This window comes from Pagrus pagrus, assembly GCF_965226575.1.
Source record: "Pagrus pagrus genome assembly, chromosome: 8".
Taxonomy (NCBI): Eukaryota; Metazoa; Chordata; class Actinopteri; order Spariformes; family Sparidae; genus Pagrus; species Pagrus pagrus.
The window spans coordinates 10,995,556-11,012,431 of NC_140192.1; the positions used below are offsets into that span (position 1 = coordinate 10,995,556).

At 41.0% G+C, this 16,876-nt stretch overlaps 1 protein-coding gene across 2 annotated transcripts; it reads left to right on the forward strand.

Annotated features, from left to right (window-relative positions):
* Positions 1-1,404: 1,404 nt before the first annotated feature.
* plat (plasminogen activator, tissue) lies at positions 1,405-16,232 on the forward strand. Of its 2 annotated transcripts, none has more exons than XM_084360457.1 (15): positions 1,405-1,490; positions 7,267-7,360; positions 7,903-8,026; positions 8,252-8,386; positions 9,616-9,726; positions 11,398-11,572; positions 12,493-12,584; positions 12,677-12,851; positions 12,949-13,034; positions 13,138-13,197; positions 13,304-13,508; positions 13,600-13,736; positions 14,084-14,224; positions 14,379-14,527; positions 14,927-16,232. In XM_084360457.1, the coding sequence occupies exons 2-15, from the start codon at positions 7,298-7,300 to the stop codon at positions 15,092-15,094; spliced, it is 1,821 nt and encodes a 606-aa protein (XP_084216583.1). In that variant the 5' UTR covers positions 1,405-1,490; positions 7,267-7,297; the 3' UTR covers positions 15,095-16,232. The 2 variants fall into 2 exon arrangements, with proteins under 2 accessions (XP_084216583.1, XP_084216584.1); XM_084360458.1 differs by having other exon boundaries at positions 7,903-7,945.
* The last annotated feature ends 644 nt before the right edge of the window (positions 16,233-16,876 follow it).

Consider the following 16,876-nt stretch of genomic DNA (forward strand, 5'->3'; position numbering starts at 1 on the left):
GGCTGATTTCCTGAGGAAGGGATAGGTTGAAGAAAGGGGATAGTGGTTGTAACAAATGAGTCCTGGTGCCAGCTGGTTCACCGCACAGATACACTGTCACCCACAGCCCATCACAGACTGCCAGAGGTCAGTGACAGTGTGAAAAATCAATAATATGCCAGTGTGTTTGTCACTTCAGACGCCAGAGTCAGGTTAACAGCGCCAGTCATTTTAGGGCATTTTGAAACAGCTAGACTAAAGTAAATCACCTCTCAATGAAGTAAATGAATCAAACTCATAACACTTTAACTTGACAGCACCATTTACTGTATTTTTGGTGTAGACTAGGTGACATGTAGCGCAATATTGCAACTTCCATTTTAATGTTTTTTTACTTGTACTTGTTGTATATTGTAGATGATCATAGTGATATTCTAGTTTTATTAAGTTTCTTCCATGATCCATAATATGCATGTGTTTTTTTACTTCTTTTTGCTGCTTGACATTTAAATATTTATGTCTGTGTGATCAATAAAGTCAATCTTCCTACCGTATCGTATCGTATCGTATCATATCGTATCGTATCGTATTGCAATCTTTTTTCAACAATACGTATCCACACTATGCTTCATACAAATGTTTGCTGACCCAAAGAACAAAAACTCTCTGCTGTTAACAATCAGTGGTGGAGTACATTAACTCAAGTACTATAACTTATTACAATTTTGAGGTATTTGTACTTCACCTGAGTATTTTGGCCTCATAGTATACAGTATATACATACAATAGGTTACATGTAATATATGCATAATTTATTTTGATACCTATCTATATTTAATATTAGATACTCTAAGACATTTACTTGAGTACTTTTCCTATGGGCAACTTTCACTTTTATCAAAGTAGCTTGAGACTTAACATGATTTACTTTTACTCAAGCATGACTTTTGGATACTTTTTATAATACACTGTTAACAATATTTTATTCATATTGAAGTAAATAATAACTAGGCTACTTTTAAATATAATAGCAGGCTATATTTCTTCTAACAGGTGTTGATTGGTTTGTCCTCTCATTGGACAAAATATCCTGAAAAAGGTCCAAGTGACACATATAATTTGAATATATTTACAGGTATATAACAGATTTTTAAACCTTACAAAAATGATGAATACCAATCCTCATGTGTGTTTTCTGAGGACATAGTATCTGATAAAACCCATTTATCACGGAATAGATGTGATTTGCCCTGTTAACCTCCCCGAATCACTTGGGACAGTCCCGTCCGTGTCGGCACCGCCCAGCAGGCTGCATCATCATCCGGCCTGCCAGCTTCGCTTCCCGCTGAGGTCACAGCAGCCCTCCCCCTTCACACACCGGCGGGACCGGAGCGATAAAAGCTGGAGAGCAGCAGAGGGAGAAACCAGCTCAGTCCGAACGACTAACCCCGAGGACGCTGACACTACTGCTGCAGAGACATTCAGAAGTTATTCACGAGATTTTCAACTTGGTAAGAGCTTTTTATTTGATCGTGTTTGTCTTTTTAGCGCAGATGCTGCACAACTATGCATCAGGATGTTTCCTGCTAATATAACAACAGTTTACTGTGTTTCATTCTGCCATTATAAAATCATTTTCATCTGATGTGGGGTTCACTTAGATGCTGGTTCTGTGCATGCATCTGTTAGTCCACATATGATTGGCTCATTTGCATTTGATGAAGCATGTTTAAATTATTTCTACCAATAGCCTCTTCTTAAAGGAGCAGTATGTAGTTTTGGGGAATACATGTTAATCATAAGGGAAAGATCTTCATTAACTGATTTTGTTTTATGCCTAAACACACTAAATAAACAAGCTCTAAGTTTTCACAAGTCAATAAACTGACAACACAATGTCATGCCGTTTTACTTTGTTTATAGTTGGCGGACCCTGCCACCTTTCTAGCTTCAAACAGTGCTCCGGGAACCTTATTTTCCTCATAGAGCAGCTTGTTTATTCAGTTATGGGAAAAAAATGATAATTATGAGTTTGTGTTTTTACCTCATTATTATTGTAAATGTTTAAATTATGAACTGGAATTTACATAGTGTCCCTTTCAAGTTGATTAGGTCAATAATAATGTCCGGGCAATATTCTATCATAAGTCTTACAGATGAGTCTTTTATGATTAGATATTAATATAGAGTTATACTGTCACAACACTCTCGTTTTTATTGCTAAATAGCAGAAAATGAGTAAAATCTCACATGAAATACAATCAGGAACCACGTAGAATACACTCTTACACATACATAGTAATTTAAGCGTAATCAACAACTGATCTAAGGTGACTCAAACAGTATATACGGATAATGTGGTGATTATGGTGATATTAGTTTGCATCCAAGCGCTTTCTCACTCTGACTTCAGCAGCTCTCCACATCCACATCCACCCGCTCAATCTGTTCACAGTACAACTACACAAACTCTCTGACAGCTTTTTATTCAAAAACTTCTCAGAAATGAGTCATTCATGTGTTCAATGTCACTTGTGTTTAAAGACATGGTGATATTGTGCTCTGCTGCTGGACTCGGTGTGTGTTTGTTATCGAGGAACGTCCCTGCTATGATACTGTGTATTCTCTGAGTGTGCATGCTACAACTCCTGCACAGGGTCACTGACATGCAGCCTCTTATCAGGCTAATGAGCTGGATTTGAGTCCGAGCTGGTGCTTTGGGAATTTTCCTCCCCAGCATCCGTCAGCATTGATACTCTCCATCACACTGATACTGAAAGAAAAGAGAGAAAGTAAAGTTTGTATCCATTAACTACATTCCCGGCACTGAGGTCAGTGCACTGATGCTTGTGACTCACGGGATCGGCGGGCCTGTGTTTTAAAGCTGTAAGTTAAGAGTAGGTCAGACAGAGGATAGAGCTGGATCAGACTGTGGGAACATGAATCCCTCGAGAGTCAGGCTGCAGCTTTCAATTGAATCTGGACAAAAACCCTCTGTCACATCGCTGCTCTCCTTCTCTGACTACATTTTTGAATTGCATCTTCATATAATGACCTTGATAATCCGATCAATGCCTCCATCTGTATCCCTTCCTCCATCTGTGCCTGTAAAGTCCTTGAAGCAGGGATGACTCAGGACTACTCATAGTCTTTCTGCTGACCTCTGGGATTTGATTTCATCTCCTTCCTCCTCTCCTCTCTTTTAGCCATTCTCCCCCTTTCTTTCTTTTCTTTCATCTCATCTCATCTTTCAATAGTTTTCTCTTGCCCCATTTTTTTCCTCAGTTTCATTTCTACTGTCAACACCTGATCTTTCTCCCTGCGTCTTTGTTTCTTTCTGATAAGGAGTTCAAGGCTCCCGTGCACAGAGGGGAGCTGTAAGGAAACAATGCAGCCCTCTGTTCTTCAGATCACAGCTGGTTTATTGAAGCTTGCCTGAAAACCCCCAAGTAAAGAATGCATAAAGCCTGCTAAGTAGCTTACGGACATGACATCGCATGCCATGACACATCATCAGCAAACATACAAACGTCGTAACTGGAGGAACAACGCCTCAACTGAAGCTACTCTGAAGGTTGAACCCCAGCAGGTCAAACCAGTTGTGAGATTCAGATTTATTGGAAACGGGCGCTGCCAGCCTGCTGTGACAAGAGAATGGGAAGAAAATTAGCCCATAAAATTCTCACAAAGCTCGCTAGAAAGATGTTTTCTCAGCCACATCCTCAGTGTGGGCAGTCCACCGACTGTCAGTTCTGACATTTTCATGGGAGAGAGGGAGGAAAGTGCACAGGGATCCAGAATTTGAACTTCACATTCAGATGCAACTATGTTTCCTGCATGCCGTTTAACCATTCTCACCTTTTAGGACTGTTAAGACTTTGACATTTCGGCCTTGTTACGGGAAGACAGGAATGTCTCACCTCCGACCGTTACAACTTCAGCGCACCATCATCATTACACATCCTCGCTAATGGTCCGGTAAAGTCACCGTGAAGATGTGGTCAGCACTTGAGATAAGCTCCTTTAAATATACAGAAGCTGCGCAGTAATAGGAAGAACATAACACTGGACATGAACTGTGTGTGTGAGAGTCTTTTTATGTGTCTCTCTTATCGTCTCTTGCATGTGTTTGCTTGACTTAAGCGGTGCATCTTGAAGCGGCTGTTACAAAGCTGCTGCTGAGTCACAGTCTGGCTGCTGCTGCTGCTCCAGAGATGTTTTCATTTCTTCCATTCATATTTGACCTACTAGGGGAACCACACTCTCCTCAGGCTGCATACTTCGTTGTACATGTTTAAACCACTGACTGATTGGGTGTAACAGACAAATGCTTTAACCCTTTGAGTGCCAGTGCGACGCAGATGTCCTGCTCTCTTTTTAAAGAGATGCTTTTTCATTTTTTCCCTTTGCTTCAGTGTTTTATATCAATTCGTGTTAGAAAGATCTCGAAAGTTAGAAACGTTAAAGTCCGCACCAACAGAAGCTCCTCTCTCCCACAGTAAACATTGCTCCTGAAACGCCTCGCCAGTAGTCCCGCCTTTAATTCTGTGACTTCGTGACATCGCACTACGTCACCATGTCACACATTTGCATTATTTATACCTAGCGGCTAGTTGGGCACGCAAGAATCGATTGAGCACAGCTGCTCTGTTGTTGTTAGCGGTACTGGCACATTTCCTGATGTGCTGTTATGGTGATCCAAGCAACAGGTGCACATCAATGTTTGCTTGTGTCCCATTCTTCTTAATGGGAAAAGCAGTTGTGAAGAGTTTATCATACTCTTAGTAAGCTTTTTAATATTATATTATTATTATATTTGACACCCTCAGATTTCTAATTAAATATGTTTTGAAACAGAAGAAGAATCATCTATTTTCTAACTTAATATGAGATTTTAAGAGTCACATACTTAAGAAAACCGCAGCTTTTTAAAGAGTTGATCCCCTCTAGGAAGGTAGTACCACTGTAAACACTGTAAAGACCAACCACAGTTTTACTTTGTATCATGTAGATGAGTCTTTTTCATGTACATGTTTATTTTGTTTATGTCTGTTCATGTGCATTAAATGTTGTAAGAGAGACCACAAAAACAGCTAAAACTCCAGGCCAGTTGCATTGTGGGATCGTCAGATGAGCAGTGTTGATGGCGCCCCAACAGGGCCTCTGCATGTCAGACACCCAAGACACTTAAAAGGGTGGGATACACATATGGTCATAACTGATGTGTGTTTTGGTGCGTGCCTGTGTAGATATGTGTGCATGTTTCCGAAGTGCATGGGGCCAGTATAGGCAGTGTTTTAGCAGGAAACACATGTTTTTAGCTGACAGGGCTGGGGCGGGTGAACGGAGCTGAACAGCTGCACAAAGGAAACAAAAAGGAAACTAGTGTGTTGTTGTCAGCCCGCCTGTGAGGCTCAGCTGGGGGGTAAAAGCACAGGTCAACAGGGTTTTTATTTGTTTGAGGCAAGGATAGCTTTCAAGGGACCTGTCCTCTTAACGGTGAGTGTGAGAATGCATGTCTTTCATAAAAGTCAAGTCCTGAGGGGGAGTCTAACATTGGACAAAGAACAATGAGCAGAACAAGCCGTAAATCTTTGTGTTTCAGCGTGTTGATTAGCTCCACGTTCCTGAGCACTTTGTGTCAGAGGGTATGTCTGCGTGTGTGTCTGTGGTTGCCAGCATAGTTCTCTTACCTCACTGATATATGAAAACACAGTGCTGTTTTTATATTAGCTCAGTCGACCACAGAAGGTGAATCAGTGGAGAACCAGCAGACAGAGGAGGGTATGCATATGCATTATTCCCGTATGTCTGGCTCTTTGCATGCGTGTGTCTGTAGAAGAAGTTCTTTTTAAAGCAAATTGAAGTTCCTCTTTCTTTTTTTAGCCCTCTTTGTGTGCAACTTTCTTTCTCTTGTCTGTCGTCCCGTTCCCGTTATCGTCTCTCCTCCGTCTTCCACTCACCCCCTCCCTTATTCTGTGACTCATGTTTACTCACACGTGAGAAACAACAGACGCTCCTCTCTACACCTCTTTTCTGCCCTAATATAACTCCTTTTAAACAGAAAAGAGGAACAAGTCTGATATTAAACATCTTTCTCTGGAAGTATAAAAGGGAAATGTGACTTTAGTTATTTTTTTCTTGCTCTAGGTTTCCCTTCTGTTTCCTTCTCCTTTCCTTTTATGTCCTGAGTCACTTCATCCTCCCACAGCTGCCTCTTTGCTCTGTTAGACAAGGAATGCTGTCGGTATGGTGCAGAAACTTTCTGCTGTGCGTGCTGCCTTTCATCGCTCCAGGGATGTCCAGATTGTGTTGTTTGATGCAGTGGCCTGTGTCTATTTTTTGCATAAAGTGAAGCTAATCTGCTTCCTGTTTATTCCCAGTGAGGAAGCTATAGATGAATTCTGATAAAAGGGAAATGGGCTGAAGCAGGAAAACAACAACATGCTATACAACACAAATTAGTTGAACTCATTCTCCTATCAAACCGTCCCACGCAAGCTGCTAAAACTTCCCGTCTGAGTCAAGAAGTCAACCCAACTTCAAGAAAACTAGAAATGACCTCCGGTTTCCCACAAGCGCTCCTCCTTGCCCACCCTTTCCTCTGTAGTCATGTCCCTCAGTAGAAGGCGTAGGGATGGAGGAAGGAAGCTGAACAGAGAAACAGTAGTCGGCGACCAGTGTCGATCATTGTCCTGCAATTGTTGGTTCAGTGTAGATACAGATTCATGACAAAAGATTTACACAGATAGACACAACAAGTCGCTCACTCGCCTCACTGGGCTGTACCTCTTACTTTTTAGGAATAGAAGTGAGTTTCCTCTGTTTGTTGAAGGTTTTTATTAGTATTAATAGTTAATATTAGTGTGTTTGGGGACATTTAAACAACACTGTTTTTAAAAGGATACAATAAGTGAAGAAGTGCTCCGTGTTCTGATTATTCTCAACTTATTTGACGATTTCAGTTGATATTCATTTAATACTTTGCAGTCTTTGCAGACTCCAAATTAGTATTTTAACATTTTGAGCTAAAAAATGCTAAAAATGCTTCATGATGGTCAGTGAAATAGTGTTACCGCTGATCTAGTCTTTGCTTTTTTTCCACACACGGCTCCTTCAGGAATAAATAAGTTTGGGGAAATAAAAAGGGCAAATATTTATTGAGGTATTTATATATTTCTTTATTTATTTCTGATTTTTGGCAGCTTCAGTCCTCCATACTAAACTGCTTTAACCTGTAAAATCTTCTGTCATTATTTTTAATATCTATTTATACTCTACTTTCAGACCACTTGAGTTAAAGACCACTTGAGTAGCCATGACCAGACCACTTGGACTGCTTGTGCTGCTGTCTGCTCTCTGCTGCTGCCTAGCGGAAAATGTAAGTACTGCATCCTTTTCAGGCGAGGACCAACAAGTGATTTTACATGTTTCAGCACATCAACTACAAATCATACGTTCTTAACAAGGGCTTTTCTTAATCCATTTAAATTCTTCTTGGCAAACACTAAGTCTGTTTATTATTTTTGCATTGTGTTTTTATTGCATGGTGATGCAGTTTTGAGCACTGAGTCAGTTGCAATTAAGCTACTTCATTACTTTAACCAGAATAAATTTACGTGTTTCTTATTTTAACTGTGATTTTGAAACAATTCAGCTTAGCCTGTTGTCCTGTCCTCAAACCTTGGGTATTGGAGCACCACTTTGTACCACAAGTGATGTTAGACTAAAACCTGCAGGCAGCTAAATGTCGATTGGTTTTCCCAATGTATGTGAAGAACATTTCAAGTCTCTGCAGGTTTATTTTCACAGTATTCCGAAGAAATAAAAAAACCCACTGTCTGCCTGAGTTAAAACCCAATGCCATGCAACCAGTTTCCATGCACCGCTGCTCTGTGTTTAATGTTTCTTTTCCTGTTGCAGGTGGAGCTGCTCCGCACTAAGAGAGGGACTCGTTTTTACAGAGGTGAGCCTGACAGGCAGCCAGCTAGACGGACGCTTTTGATTATTCATGTCCAGAAGTCTTCACCTTCCTTTGACACCTCCCGTGAGCCCCATCACACTTCTGTTTGTCTTTCCTCTTAACACCACCATCACCATCACCATTCTCACATCCTGTTAATCCACTGTTGTCATTCATGTGTTTGTGTTCCTTTCTACTTCTGTACCTCTATATTTGTTACTGCTTTTACATGTCACTATTACGTTTTGTGTGTTTTGGCTGTGTACTTATTATTTGTGTTTGCATGTTTGTGTGTGTGTGTTTTCTCAGTACATTGTTCGGATAGTGAGACATCAGCAGTGCGTAGTTTTGGGGACACTTGGCTGCGATGGAGGGGACAGCGTGTGGAGTATTGCCGTTGTGCATCAAGAGGACGAGAGCGTTGTCATATTGTGCCCGTCGTCAGTGAGTGTGACATGAATGCATACACACACAAACACATGTGGACTAGCTTTAATGCTCAAAAAACACATCAGCTTTCTCATACTGTCCAGTGTTTTAGCACTGTATTCCCCCTCTGTCTGGATCGCTCTGTTTTAGCTCCTGTCTCTTTAAGCCCCCCTCCTGCTCTGATTGGTCAGCTCGCACACACCTGAGCCAGCACCGCTAAAAACAACAGAGCAGCTATGCTACATTAATTCTTATGTGCCAAACTAGCTTCTAGGCATAAATTAAGCGCATGTGTGACATGTTGATGTAGTGTGATGTCACAACGTCACAGGATGAAAGGTGGGACTACTGACGAGGCGTTTCAGTTTCTGTTTGCTACTGACTTTGACCTTTTTCACTTTCAAGATCTGTTACATGCACAAGAAAAGATATATAAATAGATAAAAATCAGATATATAATTAGATATAACTCACTTAAGGAAAGGGAAAAAAGAAAAAAACATGTGACCTTAAAAATATAACCTGTTTGTTAATTTGTCTGTCAGTCTGCTTGCCTGCCCTCACTGACCTCTCTGTCTTTGCCGATGACTTCATTTGTACCTCTAACTTGCTCTCACAACCTCAGATGATTATTTTTTTGTTGGCTTGCCTCGCTCACGTGTCCAAAATCTCTGTTATTTCAGTACATCCAAATGAAGAGCTGTTGGGTTTCTGTGTTTTTGAGCAGGCGTAGTTTAGTCTAAGATTGTTTGAAATACCCCAGCCAGATGAGCCCTCGTGCGCACTTTCACCCCCATTGGCGAATTCTGTGAAGCATGACTGCTCCTCCCTCAGACAAATTACAACCACATTTTCGGTCTGCGTGGGCTCATAATACTGGGAGCGAGTGGGGTGCTGTTATTTTGAACGCTAGCCTTTAGGAAATGTTGAAATAATAAAGGAAAAACCAGACTGGTGATGGCTTAGAACCAATTCTGCTCCAGAAAGAAACCCTTGGCAGGACATGATATTTTAAAAGTGAAGCTATGAAGTATGTATGTATGTATGTCTAGATCGTAAGGAGACATTTCCATACTACTCAGTGTTTCTAGGTCAAACGTGACACATCAGGCCAAACCCACAGATTGGATTATCTGTGTACGCAAGTGGTCGTAGCCAATCAGTCACATTCAGGTTGTTTGTGCGCTGGATTAGAGCTGGATGACGAATTACTTACTAACCGTCTATCTGTCTACCCCTCCCAGACTGCTACGTGTCTCAGTGCTATAACGGAGGAACCTGTAAGGAGGCCGTGTACACTTCAGACTACATCTGTCAGTGTCCCCCTGGCTTCAGTGGAACTCAGTGTGAGATCAGTAAGTACTCAACAAACTCTTTAAAGATATAACATGGACCATTTCCACCTTAAAATGCCTAAAAACGAGACATTTGCTTTGAATTTTGTTAAGTTGTGTACTTACAATATCCCAGATGTTTCCAATAATGATTGAACCCAGAAAGAACATTATAATGGTGCTTTTCATTTGGTCGCCTGTTGCTATAACTTCTGGGTAAACACCAGATCATATGTCAGAGAGTTGGGAAGGGAGTTGTGCACACGGACACAACATAAAACTTGAAAACATTACCTCATCTGTGAACCTGAGTCATGTCAGATAGATTTCATCGACAATGGTGGTTGTCCTCCCAAACTACTTAACAACATCATCAAACTCTTGTTTTGATTGAGACCCCAGCAGTAAAAATTACATACTGTGCATTTAATGCAGTGTACGATAATTTTCCATTAACCTGCCAGCTTTTTTTGCGATTTATCAACATCTTATTTAGTCTGATCACTGAGATAGGAAAAATTTTATTGATTCCTCATCAGGAAAATTCACTTGTTACAGCAGCTTAAGAGTCATAAGCAGAGGGAAAACAGTGACTGAAAGATGGATAAAAATGAAACTACAAAAACAAGATAAAATATAAAAAATGGAAAAGAAATGTAAAAGTATGCTCTATTCACCTTTAACAGTCCAAAACCCAAAATGTTTCATTCATGATGACAGAGAAGAGCAGTTATTCATCACAACGGAGAAGCTGGAACCAGAGAACCGTTTCAGCTTTAGTTGAATCTTTTAGTCTACCTGTACTGCAGCAGGTAAACCCCCCCCCCCCCATTATTGTTGGCGACTGGATCGTTTCTGTTTTCCTCAGAATCAGAGTTTATTTAATCATTCAGTCCGTAATAGAAATGGATCACCAGTCAACTTTTCTTTTCCTGGGTGACCACATGCCAGATGGCAGACGAAATTGTCCACTAAAAGTGAGGTTTACAGGGAACGCCAATGGTTTCATTATTCCATATCCATTATATTGTGCAATCAACATTCCCTTCATAATGATACATTGAAGCAGAAAACTTGTCTGATGCCAGTTTATAGCAACAATAACTCTGGTCGTGTCGGCTGATTAAAACGTTCTACGCACTCGTTAATGACTCTAGATAAAGTCACAGTCTGACCGTGTGACTCAAACAGTAGGTGTCACGGGTCTGTGGTTTGGACAGAAGAAGAGAGGATCATAAACCACGGAAAGACATTCTGGGATATGAATGTTTTTGTTTCTGCGGCCGACTTTTTGAGTCTCTAGGGACACCCCGCCCTCCCAGTGGGATCATTTTGCAAACCCTCAGTGGTCACAACCAAGTGATTTCAGCGAGAGAGTAATGACTTACAACGGCCAGACTCAATAAATCTGATTATATTTACAATCATTATAGTTTATGTTTGGCCATTCTTATAAACCACTAATTGGAAAAATACTATATGAATGCCATTAGGTCACAAGTTTAATGTCTTATATAAGAAATAACAATGTTTTCATCATTTGTCCAATTATTTTGGAATGGCCTAAGTTTTTCCAAATCTAATAAACATTTACTTATTGCTTTATTTTGTCAGAATAAATGAATTTGCTCAGTTAGGAGTGATATCAGTCTCATATATACGTGAGTGACACAATATCTTTTTGTCCAACAGACACCAATGAGCAGTGTGTAGTCGGGCAAGGCGAAGGCTACCGCGGCACGTGGAGTATCAGCCATTCAGGAGCAGAGTGCATCAACTGGAACTCCACGACTCTGAGAGGAAGGCGGTTCACGGCTCGGAAAGTGGACGCCAGCAGTCTTGGACTGGGCAACCACAACTTCTGCAGGTATGTGAGCAGAGTAATGTGTTTAGTGGTGGAGCATATGAAGGAATAAAGTGCAAATATTTAATCAAGGATGGGGTCTGATCATCCAAAACATATGAGTCCAGTTTTTATTTAATTACTATGTAGGAATGATGCATTGGCTGCTGCATTGTGACATGATTTGATTTGAACACATCGCAAAAGACAGATAATTTTATTCACACTCAACATGATAACATTTGTCAGATGGAGCCCTGGATACATGGGCCATGAACTCACACCATTTGGCCAGTCAGATGCCGTCAGCTGCCCTCCCACTGATTGGTTCAATTGGGTTGCAACTGTAGAGTTAGCTCGCACAATAGCTGAGGAGAGAGAAGAGCTAATATGGGTACTTCAATATGTATATATTATATAAGTGTGACAAGAAGTCATAGTGTAGATCCCGTATTGCAGATTTTCCTCATATCCTGCAAGTCCAGCAATAAACTAGTATACCCTCTTTGTAATGGCTCAGTTTGCCAAAAGCATGACTCACAGACGAGACAGGAAGGTTAAAAGCAACGTTTACTGGGTCAAACATGGAGGAAAGGGAAACAAGTCCAAGGAGTGAAAAAAGCAAGCAGGAAACATGCAAAAAGTCCCAAACACCATGAGTAAGAAGGCTTAAAAGACGATCCGACAGAGAGTAGGTGAAAATAGACTTGTACATAAATATACCAGGAATTAAAATGGTTCTAGGGTCTGGAATGACAGGTGATTTAGTGACTTAAAAGGAAAAAAAGACAGAAAAAAGATGCAAAAATGAATAATTTCATGATGTCATAATCTGTGTAATAATGCAAAGAACCTTGTTGGGATATACTGTGTGTAAATCAAATCTGTTATTTGAGCCATGAACATGTTAACTCATTGTCCTTGCTTATTTTTTACCACCCCAGGAACCCTGACACTGACAGCACTCCTTGGTGTTACATCTATAAAGGCACTCAGATCGTCTGGGAATTCTGTAACATTCCCAAATGTCCTGAAGGTACAGCTTTAAAAATAAAAGCTGAAAGCTAAAATACTGACAAATAAACATTTAAATGCTTTAACACTTTGTCTCTGTGTGCGGTTGAACAGATAAGAACCAAGAATGTGCGGTGGCCTCCGGTCAGTCTTACAGAGGCACAAAATCTGTCACTAAGAGCGGCTCTCGCTGTCTCCCGTGGGACACTCCTATTCTTAAGCGCAAACTCTACAATGCTTGGAGATCTGATGCATTGGAGGAGGGGCTGGGCAGCCACAGCTTCTGCAGGTAGAGACACCAGAACACACATTATGATAAAACTAACATGCAGAAAGATCAGGACAACTCAGGTTTTTATTGTGCTTCTTCTTCCTTTATCTAACAGGAATCCAGACGGTGATGATGGTCCATGGTGTCACACCTACAAGAACATGCAGCTGACCTGGGAGCTGTGTGACGTACCTCGATGCGGTGAGTTGCTTTGAAATCATAGTTTGGAGCAATGTTGAAGCAAAGAAGTAAGATCAAGACTATGTGCTATCAGACTGCTCACACCTCTTGTCTCTTTTTTTAGCGAGACGTCCGTCCATCATCACCACTTTGGGCCCACGTGCTCCAACCACCAACAACAGAGGTAGGACGTCTGCGCATCCTGTTAAAACCACCATTTCCATTTCCTCACCTGTGTTTGGCATGTAGTAACTCTCACCAACTGTTTAACCTTCCTGTTCTCTCGGCAGCAACATGTGGCCAGCGGTTAGACAACACCCTGAATCGGCCGGCGTTTCGGATGTTCGGGGGCAGGGAGAGCGACATCACAGAGCAGCCGTGGCAGGCGGTCATTAATGTGTACCAGTCCCGTCTCAAGAAACACTTTCACCGCTGTGGCGGAGTCCTCATTGACTCCTGTTGGGTCCTGTCTGCCGCCCACTGCTTCGAGGACAAGTAAGGATGACCCACATCCTTCACACACACACACTCAGAAAATACATAATTAAACATGCAGCATACAAACACATTCCCTATCTTTTTTCAGCGCTAAAGTCGAAAAATTGGAAGTGATTTTGGGAAGAACGTTTCGGAAGCAGAACTCCAGCAGCGAGCAGATTTTCAAGGTCGAGAAGTACTGGATCCATGAGAAATTTAACAACGAAACATTTGACAATGACATTGGTGAGTGAACATTTCAAGAGACATTCTGCAAATAATATTCTATAAATCTCTGTTGTTACTGAAAACTGGGCAGCATGGCAATGAATGTTTTTTATAAACTAAGGAAAAACAGTAGTTTGAAACAGAGATTTCAAAATGTTGCCCCCAGATGACACAATGCTATATTAAAGTGAATGATGAAATTTAAATGAGACACTTTGGCAGCCATGTTTTCCCCCAGCGGTGATGATATGGAACCTTAAGTGGGCAGCAGAAGCTTGTTAAAACTTTTAATCATCCCTCAGTCTCCGTCCCACTTATTCACAGTGCATTACCCTGACTTTCCTCTGGTCACTTTCCACTTGCAGCTCTTTTGAAGCTAAAGACGGACATTGGCATCTGTGCTATAAACTCTCCGGAGGTTTTTCCTGCGTGTCTGCCTGAACGTGGGCTGGTGCTGCCCGACTGGACCGAGTGTGAGATCTCAGGCTATGGAAAAAACTCTGAATGTAAGCACAAATCCCGCCTGGATTCATGGCATCTTCTTATGTTGCGTGGCTGCTGTTGCCTCTAATGTATCTCACAAGTTGGTGACACTAACTTGACTGACCAGCAGAGGGCAGTGTGAGCTTCGAAGTACTAATTTAAACACTCTCTCCACAGTTTCTGCAGAGTACTCCGAGCGTGTTAAGAGAGGTTATGTTCGCCTGTGGCCCAGAGAGCGCTGCATCCCAGATGTGCTGTCTGGACGCACAGTCACCTCAAATATGCTGTGTGCAGGTGACACCCGAGGACTGGACGATGCCTGCAAGGTGAGAACAACTGATTTTCAAGTCAAGTCAAGTCAAGTTTTAACATTTAAACAGAGCTTAAAGGGACAGTTCACCCCAAAACCGAAATAGGTATTTGTTTTCCTCTTACCTGTAGTGCTGTTTGCTCATCTAGATTGTTTTGGTATCAGTTGCTGAGTTTTTGGAGATAGTGGCTACAGAGATGTTTATGTTCTCTCGTATATAATATACCTATGGTATGGCCGAGGTAATAAAGTAAAAACACAAAGAGAAAAGTATTACCAGTAATGAACAACAAGTGACAAAGTACAGAGTTATAGACATGACAACAGATTAAAAATGTGTCTTCAGTCCTTATTTAAAAACAGAGATTGACACTTGCTGAGAAAAACTCAATCTCATTCTTCTCTCCACCAACAGGGAGACTCTGGTGGTCCCCTCGTCTGCCGAAACAAGGACCAGATGACTCTGATGGGTGTGATCAGCTGGGGCGATGGGTGCGGGCAGAAGGACAAGCCTGGGGTCTACACCCGTGTCCCCCATTACATCGACTGGATCGATGGCAAAATTAAGGCGAGCCCGATCTAAAGTAACAGAGACTGCAAAGAGGATGTTGTCAGATGACCATACCCACAGACACAGTGGGTGAAACAGCGAACACAGACGTGTTTATCGGTGAGAAGAGAGACAGAGAGATCCACAGGACTCCGATTCTGTTCATCTGTTGATCCAAACTGATGGAGGTTTTAAACCAGCGGGACCGCTCGTACAGACTGAGACATAGGGAAACTCAATCATTCACCGAGTTTTCATTCTCGACTTAGCTCGAGTTTTCTCTTCCTTACTGTGCTGAATGTGAAAGTCTATGTGGACAAAAACACAGAACCAACACCTTTTCCTCCTCTTGGGCCATGTTGATCTTGATTATATATTTTTAGTTTTTTCTACACTCTATTTTTTTTTTTTTTTTTAAGGCGTTTTCTCAGTTTTGCATCCAAAAAACTGAAGGTTCAGTATGTTCCTCTGCTTTGTCTATTCTGGCTTCAGCTCTTTAACTGAAGAAGTCTCAGTGGTGGACTTCAGGTCAGTAACACTCAACATAAGCATTTACTTTGCACAGTACAGGAAGTCACATATAAATGCTGGCATTTTTTGTGCCAAGATTATGTTGCAGAATCATCATGATGTTGACTTAAACAAGTTTTAATACAACATGTTCTGTATTTGGGGCTTGAGGGGATCCAGACCTTCATCCAAAACACAAAACCTATCTGCTGGTTCAGATTCTGCTTGTTATTGCAGTTTTAACTCCCTGACAGCAGGGAACTCTGAGATACTCACTCCATTTTACAAACCTGTGTCCTGTTTCTTAAGCTTCACGATAGAGGAAGGCCAAAATCTCCAGAGCACTTCTCCAGCAGACACCTGGGTTGAGCCCAGCATGTAGATAGCATGTAAATTGTCTGAATATTGATTTTATATTGAAAATGACTGAGGGACTTTGTCCACTAAACTGCTTTTTGACTGCAAAGCTTGTCTCGTTAACTAACTCACGTTGTGCTGTGACTTGATGTTTTAGATGTTTTGTACTAAATTAATATTTATGTGTATTTTATATTGTTTTGTACTGTGGCTGTGTGTGTAGTTAAATAATTTATTGTCACCGTCATTGTAACCACATCTAGCAGCATACTCCTTTGTCAATAAATACTATTTGGAATAATTATTTTTATGCTTCGTGCTTTCGACCTTGTTGTGGCCTCTTTAATAAATCACTGACAAATTCATTAAATCTAGCAGCTGGAGGATCACTGAGTTTAAAACAGGCTCAGTTTATCAGGCTTTGAGTGAAATTAAGTTTTGTCAAGCACATTCCTCAATCATGACTGATTAAACTCTGAGCTGGAAACTTTTTCCACATATGCAGTAGTATTCCCCAAGAGCTGTAAACACACTTTAATTTACAAAAATTGGTAAAGTTTACCTTTAAATGATTTCTTAAAAATCGATATAAAACACAAGTCTGACAAACATAACTGATATCTTCACAAATAATTCAGCATGGGAACATTATCCAGTGATGAATAATAGAGTGACTTGTTTCCAAAAAGAAAACATATTGTATTTCATTAAATCCTACACTCAGCTGTCAGTTTAGGTACACATAACTAAAAATAATGCAGCCAAACACAACAGTCCTGCAATAAATTCTACCTTCGTGGAGGTTATAATGTTGAGTTTAGGTTGAGAGGTGCTGAGTCAACTGTATGATCAGTTTGGAGGATGTAGAATATGGTGCTGTAGATGTGCCTAAAAAACTGACAACTGAGAGTTTTTTAAAAGTGTTAAAAATACAGGAAGCTCTGTGTG

Bases quoted from the DNA above. Each gene is read 5' to 3' on its own strand.
- plat (XM_084360457.1), top strand. From the start codon at position 7,298: ATGACCAGACCACTTGGACTGCTTGTGCTGCTGTCTGCTCTCTGCTGC. The intron at 9,727-11,397 runs GTAAGTACTCAA...TTTGTCCAACAG, and splicing joins TGGAACTCAGTGTGAGATCA to ACACCAATGAGCAGTGTGTA. The intron at 13,737-14,083 runs GTGAGTGAACAT...TTCCACTTGCAG, and splicing joins AACATTTGACAATGACATTG to CTCTTTTGAAGCTAAAGACG.